The sequence below is a fragment of the Chaetura pelagica genome, unplaced genomic scaffold, assembly GCF_000747805.2.
Source record: "Chaetura pelagica isolate M959 unplaced genomic scaffold, ChaPel_1.0 scaffold534, whole genome shotgun sequence".
Lineage (NCBI taxonomy): Eukaryota > Metazoa > Chordata > Aves > Apodiformes > Apodidae > Chaetura > Chaetura pelagica.
In genome coordinates, this window is record NW_009953065.1 from 429,043 (window position 1) to 438,066 (window position 9,024).

General features: G+C 41.3%; 1 protein-coding gene across 1 annotated transcript in view; it reads right to left on the reverse strand.

The window, feature by feature from the left end:
- LAMB4 (laminin, beta 4) overlaps nucleotides 1–3,810 on the reverse strand; it is a 42,065-nt gene extending 38,255 nt beyond the window's left edge. The window contains 2 exon segments of the mRNA XM_009996787.1: nucleotides 2,443–2,600; nucleotides 3,777–3,810. Coding sequence (XP_009995089.1) covers nucleotides 2,443–2,600; nucleotides 3,777–3,810 — 192 coding nt within the window.
- Nucleotides 3,811–9,024: the final 5,214 nt, after the last annotated feature.

A 9,024-nucleotide genomic window follows, 5' to 3' on the forward strand; every position in this document is an offset into this window, starting at 1 on the left:
AGGAGAAGGGGAGATGACACAGCACCCCAGAGGGAGCTGAAGGAGGAGGGTTTGGTGCCCTTGGCTGGGGGGCTGGCAGGGATGCTGCTGAAAATAAAAAGTGGAAGTTAGTGGCAGGAGATGGGCTGGAAATGACCCTGAAGGGGACAGGTGGAGAGGAACCCTGCCTGGCATGCTCAGGATGTATAGAGAAGTATTAGAACGGTTTGGACATCTTTGTATTATGAAATCACCTGGGAATTATTAACATAATAAACAGAGAGATATAGATTTACAGGTATTGTATAATTAATGTGTTTTAAACAGTATGATGAATGTATATTCTATTAAGTCATTCTATACCACACTTGACAGAGGTACAAGTGTACAACTCAGAAGATGAGAAACAAATACAAAAAATATCCTGCCATATCATTTCACAAAGGTCTGGTAAGGAGAGCTCAGGTTATTGAAGCGTTTGGCAGGACTGTGCTCACCCACTCTCTGCTTTATATAGACATAAAATATGACACTCAGTCAGCTCACGTTTAAGGTTGCTCCATAAACACCTTTTTGTGCCCCAAAGGACAAGCATGTGCATGTCCACATAAGGCAAGTCTGACAGATCCCATTTGCCTCTGAAGTGTGCAGCTATATACTCTCCTCAATACTGAGTTTTCTTTCCTTTCAAAACGTGCAATTAGTAAATACAATCATAGAGCTAAAACCCACTTAATCTACATTTAGAAACACTAAGACACACTAAAGACTGAGGATTATTTTCAGTGCTTCTTTTCAAACACAAAACAGTTGAACTCTAAATTTTTTCAATCTGAATTCTCAATCAGACAACCCAGCTGAGTCCTGGATCTTGGCAGCTTTCCCTATTGACTAACACAAACTTTCACAAGTAAGGTTTGCTCTCATCATGACATCTGACACTGATCATCAGGGGAGGAAATGGGGGAGGAAGCACTTGGCTTTGCAAGGTGTAGAGCTTTCTGGCCTGCCTCCAGTGAAGCATTCAAGAAAGGGTGGTGAGAAAGAGAACTGAGTTGAGTGGGACTCTGATATAACTTGGGTGACACACATATTTAAGGGGAGCTGGTACAGCAGATCACATTGCCAGAGCACAAGCCTCTATCCCTCAAGCTCTACAAAGCAGCAGAGTTTGCAGCTCTCATCCTCTTCAGGAGACAGTCACCAGGGATCAAGATATATTGAAACAGCATTAAATCACAGGGACTATTGTGGAACAGCTGTTCCTTTTCATGAGCCTGTATTTATGAACTTCAAAGGATAAGTACAAGCAAGTGAAAATATTACATTTTTATTGCCCTATGATCTTCTATTGAAAAGTGGGGGAGGGGAAGGCAGTCATCCAGCTAAGGGCAAGAAAGACAATATCTCTAAGATGACTCTGTGCCCATCTACCGAGCAGTGTCAAGACTCAGAGCACAGCAATGAGTGAGTGTCCAGGATCCACTTGTTCAAACAACATGAGCAGCTTACAGGCTTTTTTGGAAGGGGAAAGAGATATTGACATTTTGCATAAAACCATAGTTGAAATGAGTGTGCCACCTCAGTATGGCAGAGCTTTGCACTGTAAATATCTCACAGTGTTTTGCCAGAAGATCATAAACCATTGTTATTTTCAATTGCTTATAAACTAAGCAGTGTTGTATTAATTTTTCCTTCAGCCTAAGCTGGTATTTAATGAAAATATTTCTATTTAGTGACATTTAGCCCAGTGGGGCCAAGTCCTCCAGGATATGTAAAAAGTGAATTCCTGTTTCTGCCTGTCATGGGTCCCACATGCCCACTAGTTCCCCATGGCCCCCATTGCTGTGGCCAGGGAGCAAGATGGATCCCTCTGATCACCCAAGCTTTGGATGTGTCAACCAACATGGCCAAAGACTGAACTACATAATTAGATTTTCCCTTTGCTGGAGCTGGCTTTCTGCTTTCATCAACATTGGTCTAATTTCAGATCAAAAGACATGAGAGGACATGATGTAAATTGCTTAACAGTTTGCCTCAGGTCACAACATGGTATGGGACATGTCCTCCAGTGAAGGTCCGATGAGGCTGTGCCTATTGCATGCATGACTGCATTCATCCTGCTAAGCACTCCTGCACAAGCAAACTGTGGTCTTCACCTCTGAGGCATGAGTGGGAAAAGGAACCGGAGAGCAAAACTTCAGAAATCCCTGTCCTCAATTGAGTCTCATGGACATTTCTCCAGCTTGAAAAGCTACACATCACTTCAGGGGCTGATGGCTGTGAAACTCTCCATATGGGCTGCAAGAAGGCATAGCCTTCCACTAGGCTTATGTCACACTGTCTGATGATTATTCAGATCACTCCAACAGAAACTTCCTAGTCTGTGCAATTTTCTTTTACAGATGAGAATATTGTCAGTAAGCAGAGTCCAGTTTATGTAAAAATAAAGAGCAAACCAACCTCTAGGTAGCCTATAATGCAGTACTTCTGAGGGCCATTCATTCCACAGGTTGATGAGGCTGTTAATTGCTTGCTGCGACCCAGAAGGAGGTCCCCAACAGCTGGGTGGCAAGACCCAGCATCACAGTCATCCTGTGCATGCTGGAGTCTTATCAGCACTGAGCGCAAAAGATCAAAGAGAGATGAAATTGTTTTGTATACCCAGCAGTATTCTCCAGAGAAAATCAGTTACATCCCAACAGCAGCATAAAAACAAATTATCCTTTGCCTGAACTCCTTTTGTCTGTAGTAATACGATTGGGTAGAACCTTGAAGAACTTTGGTAATGAATACATCTGCTGCAAAATCATGATAAAAATAACAGTTAACATATTGCAAATATATGCTAAAACTTAAATTATCAGCACATTATTGTGTAGCAAACGTGCCAGCAGGCTATAAGCAAGAATTTATCATGCTTCCTACCATGGCATATCCATAGCCAGCACTCCTACAGCAGAATCACAGGCATTTCATTTGACTCTGAGCAGAGCCAGATGATTTCTGCTAGTTTCCAAGTGATTATGGTGAAATTGAGACCAGAACTGACATCAGTGGTCTCTTAGATTTTCTCATGATTTGCAATGCACCTCCTGTCCTGGTCCCAGAACCCTCCATTCAGACCCATGGAATTGTCACTAATTAAACAGAATAATTCTCAAATTTCTATAAATAACTGAAGGATCTTTTGGTTTATTTGGCCTGAAACAACTTTAAATATTTTCTCCATTATGTTAAGACTTCCCTTACAGGGCTTGTTCTTTTAAACAAGTTCTGTCCTGAAACCCTGAACAGGAATGGGTACCTTGGAGGCTTTATCTATTCAGGTTTACTTGGCTCAACTTGTTATAAACGGTGCAGTATAAAAAAAAATACAATCAATACACAAAGATCCTGCAGAACACTGGAAACAGTAATGCAATTGCAGCAGTAAACATAAAGTACTTTATAGTCAGATTTAAATCCATGACTCAGGCTATAATTCAGATGATGAGTGATCCTTGACTCTTTAGGTATAAAGCAATGCATTAGTTTAGTTACCCTGTTCTTTATTTATGCAGAACCACACTCATGTAGCTGTTACCAGATACTGACTACCCCTTGCAGGACCTGATTCAGACTCAATTACAACATGTGTCTTTTCTTTGTATCATAACATTCATAGCTCCCAGGCAGCAGAGCTGGTCTTAATAGTGTAATTAAAAGAGGCACTCTAATGAAAATCTTGGAGAGATATGTAAATCACATGGTAATATTTCAAAATTGGCTTTAATAACTGTAACATCTGTACTTACTCAGGTTTAACAGCATGACCAGACCCAGCCTCATGCCTCCCTGTAGAGCTCAAACTGATGCTGCTGCAAGAGAAGAACTGGCAGGTCACCCAGTGCTCTGCCTCAGCAAGGCACCTCTTGTGTGTAAGCTTACCCAGACAGAGCCCTTAGTAAAGTGACAAAGCCATAATCAAAACGTAAATGTTAAAAGGAAAACCTGGCTTTGATTTTATTCTAGCAAAAATTTCTCCTGACAATTTTCAGCAATGAAACCAGTGTGAAAGCAGAGAGATATCTCACACATGACTTTGGAGAAGACCTTAAAAACATATCCACACTGAGTTTAAAGTAAAATCAAAATGCTATCAGGAAAAACACTGTAATATTTGAATATAAGCCATTTAATCATAAATAAATTCAGCAGTGCTGTTTGCAGAGAACAAACTTTTTCTCAGAAGGTTCTTGTTTTTTACATTGACTTAAAATAAAGACCAAGGTCCTAATAAAAGTGGCACTGAAAAATGCCTGAAGTCAGATGCTATGAATTTTGGTAGAGATTATAACCACAGCTTTAAATGTGGTGAGGAAAAACAGGCAAGGTCAGTATCAACAGAAGAGACTTCTACAGGAGAACATCAGTATGAACCCAAAGGAGATTAACTGAGGTGTTTACTTCACATCTTTCCTCTTCCTACTTATCTGGAGGAAAAGAAGACTTGCCAACACAAAACGTCTTCAGGAAAAACAGAAGACAGCCATGAGTGTAAAAGACAACCCAGCATCCTACCACCAAGTAGAGCTCCCAAAATGCAATCTTTCTCCAACCCTTACACCTTCCATCTCTTTCTTCATCCATAGGCACCAACAGGGCCAGGACACCCTGATGCAGCTCCAGCTGCTGAGGTGTCTCCAGTGAGCGTGCCCAAAGTGCCACTTCCCAGCTCTGTTACTGTTCCTCACCTTCATAGAACCATTGCTGTGCTGAATGGGCTAAGATGAAATAATCCCCTGAGGGAAGTGGGAACAAAGCAAAGTATTCAACTCAAAGTACTTCAGATGTTACAAGCTCCACATAGGCTTGGCTTTATAGAGTACATGACACAACAGCCATACCTACAAGGCTGTTTCAGCAACTGCAGGGAAGGAAAGCAATCAGGGGCCACCAGCCCGTTGTGCTGCTTCAGCTCCTCTCACTGGCCATGACCGCAGAGACCCTGGCATGTGACAGGGGACAATGCTGGCGAGCACCTGCACAGCTGTGCCTGGCTCCCTGGATACAGAGGGACCTGGCAGCAGAGCTGGGGTTCAAGGCAAGACCAAGCAGGCACTTTACTGCTGAGTTGGACTTTAAATTTCATATACTTTCAGAATAATGGACAAACTCAGAGATTACTTAAGCTGTGGCCACTGCAACAGCACCAGAGTGAAATAAAGGTACCTGCATTAATCTCAGTACGCACACGTCCCAGTCCCTACCCTAACACCATGGCGTTCAATACCAAAGATAGTCTTTAACCATTACTCCATTTAACTGAGAAACAAGGACCAGCAAAACTCCAACATATTCTAGTTCCATGCTTAGCAGGAAAATTAAATACTGAAGAGGTCTTACCTGAGTTTCAGGCAGCCAAGTGTTTCAGCTGGAAATGAGCACAACCGACTGAGGGAAGCAAGCAAAGGCATACCTGTGTGCTTCAGCTGGAGAAGACAGCAAGTCCCCTGAGGCACTGAGGTGTAGGTGAGAATGAGACCCAGCCTGCAACCTGCCAAAGGCTTGATTTGTGAACTCTGTCTGCTGGGGCTTCTGGCATTAGCAAATATGTGCAATGAAAGAAAATTGTGACAGGTTAAGTTCACAGCACAAAACATTTGTGAAAATTAAGAGAAGGCTGGGATTCTAAAAGCACTGGCAAACAACTAACTCTTTAATTGTTTAATTAAGCAATTGTTCAGTTGGTCCAGTTTGCAACAAAATGTTAAGTCTTTACAACTACTTAACACCAGAAGTCTAGTGGCACTAGTTGCTCTGAACATGTACTAGAAAAGACTCCAAATGATCTGGAAGAGCTGACTTTATAAACATGCCTACCCGAAAGCTGTGATTGCACCTGCATGGACATATCAAGCCAGCTCCAAATTAGCTCAAGCTCTGGATCAGTGCCATGAGCACTAGGTTGTATCCAACTTAAAGCTAAAGACAGCAGGACGACTTGAGCCCCAGCTTTGCATTTCAGCACATGCTTTGCCTGTCACTGCCCACGGCAGCAAGCACGGGGCTGGTGTGCAGTGCTGAGCGCAGCTGTGGGAAACGTGGCGATGGAGCAGCCCTGAAATGGTGTTCACCAGCCCATGCACAGCACTGGCCTCTGTTTTTTGTTGAATCCTGTGCAAGTTTTCAGAATGGCAGGTTGTCTTGGGTACACATTTTCAGTTGTGACATATCTGTTATCACTTCGCCTTCACGTGTAATGCTTAATTAATGACTGTCTGTAAAGTATCATCACATCCTCAAACAGGTTTTCTGTATGTGCAAAAAAAATGTTTTATAAACTAATAATTCCTTTTCTTCTGGTAGTTCCCATTCTTTCAGAAAAAAAAAAAAAAGAATTATACATGTTCTTTTATCCTATTGCAATGCCCAATACTAAGTGTCCTGTACCATTATTATGATCATTCACTCAAGTAGAAATAATTAATACACTTACATCTTTTACAATATTTTTCCTCAAGTGCATGTGGAAATAACTTGCTGGAGACATTTTTCAGAGTAATTTAATTGGTTTGTATTCATGCATGATTAATTATTGTACAGAGGGTTTACATGTAATGGATTTCAATATTAAGAAATAATAGACTAAATGATATATTAAGATATTAATTTTACTTTTTATGTGTGAGCAATATGTCAAGTGCAGTCTGACAGACTGACATAACTGAAGAAAGTATTATTATGATGCTACTAAATTATAGAATGGTTGACGTTTTACTAGGATATCTGGTAGGGAATTCAGATTTTGTTACAGAGAAGTTATGTGAGAAGTAAAGATAATGGAAGATTTATTTGCACAACGTAGCCAGTCCTGAGTTTTGATTTATGTAGCACCCCAAGCAAGAAGAAGCTTTTAAACTGCTTGAAGCAGGGATTAAGTAAGTTCTTTTCTTGCTTCTTTAATCTCTCCACCAGTAAAGGATGTGGATTTATAATGCATCGCTCGTCCCATGCTGGCTGGAGGGTAGATAGCACTGGTGCGTGATTTTTCAAGTCATCACAGGTCCTTTGGTTGACATTTCTTAGGCCCAAGGCATATCCGTAATAAACATAAAGGACAGGAATTGCTAGCACTTCAGCAGGTATTCCCTTCACAAGCACCAACCAGCAGTGAGGGAGAGAGCAGCATTAGAGGCAGCAGCCCTGGTGTCACCTTCAGAGCCTGTCCCCTGGACTCCAGGTGATGGGTAGGTGGCACCAGCCCTTTTGAGTTTTCCTGCAATGGACATTCTGAATAAAAATGTCTCTTTGGGTATGTGGATATTTTCCCCGGTAATGAAAATGCTAAAAACATTTTTAAAAAAATAATTCTTATTTTCTTTAAAGTTTCAATAAGAAATAAAATTATTTGAGTCTGGGATTATTCTTGCCATGTGAAAAATAAGTATTTAATCTAAATAAATCACCTGGATTTCTTTTAGAGGCAATGGAGAAAGACAGGAATCCCTAATGGGTCCATTCTACCACCTTCTTTAGGTACTTTCCTGTAAGGGATAAATTCCTCTGTGAAGGTATCCACTGCTTTTGCTTGTTTATGAGCAGCCCAGTTCCCCATCTTAGGACAGATGCCTGTATTTTAAGCCATGAAAGGGTACTGAGATGAATCCCATCCATACAGAACTGGCCAGAAAAATAAATGAAATCTAATGGCCCAAAAAGGAAAACCATCTTGCTACATATCTCTCACCTCTTTTTTTCCTGCTCTTATTTCTTCAAGTGTATCTTATGCCTAAACTGTAATTCCTCAAGGCAACGACACTGCATGTTTTGGTTTTCTAAGCATTGGGAGAATGTAGCACTGGATAATAAAACCAGAATGAAGTATAATCTTACAATAAAATAAGAGCTGTATTTTATTTTGCAGGTCTAATCAGGAGAGAGTTAAGGAAAGCAGAAGACCATGCTGCAGAGCTCAGGGGCAAGGGGAGAGGAAGGACACCCTCTCCCCCAGCCTCCTCACCTCTGCATCCCACCAGCTGGCTGCAACTCAGTATCTTGCATCCTGGAGCAAACAGATACCTTCACAATTGTATTTAACAATGGTTTAAAAGAGCTTTTCCACACCTCAAAAGGATGTAAATTCTATTTTTTAATTTATGAGGAGCTTATATAACAGTCACAGCACCACAGGGTGCCCTTCACCTTTTGGGTGCAAGTCAGGTGTTTGAAGTTTTTGGGTTTTCCACCACAAAAAAGAAGCGAAGTTTCAACTTGAATATTATCTCCCTTGTAGCCATAGCACGGCTGATAGTAGTAATCAACACTAAGAACAAAAAGAGCAGATTTGTTTTAAAATTCAGTGTGATTTGCAAAGTGCTATTGAATATATGTATATTCAATATACAATGCCCAAGGCATTCTGCTGTGTCCCTGATGACCTTCCACAGGGGAGTGAAAGGAAAGTACATCAAGGGAATCATAGAATCCTAGGGGTTAGAAGGGACCTCGAAAGATCATCTAGTCCAACCCCCCTGCCAGAGCAGGGTCACCCAGAGCACATCAAACAGGAACACGTCCAGGTGGGTTTTGAATGTCTCCAGTGAAGGAGACTCCACAACCTCCCTGGGCAGCCTGTTCCAGTGCTCTGTCACTCTCACAGTAAAAATTTTTTTTCGGATATTCACCTTGAACCTCCTATGCTCCAATTTGCACCCATTACCCCTTGTCCTAGCAAGGACAAGGAAGAAGATTTACTACCCGAAGCATGCTTTATTTGGCCCCATTAAGTCCACATACAAGTTTTCCCCATGATTATGAGGAGAAAACTGCATTGCGAGGCTTTAACAGAAGTGCTGCAGGCTACATATATAAACCACGCTATTGTAGGAACTAACCATGCAGGTTTTCTCTGCTGAAACTGGGGCTCTGCTAAAAAGAGAGTTGTATCAGACTTGAATAAGTTAAGAGAAGCTAGATTTATATTGATTACTTTATCAGGAATAATCTAAAGTCTCTGCAAATAAGACTACTGGGAAAAAAAAATAAACCCCAGTATTTGCT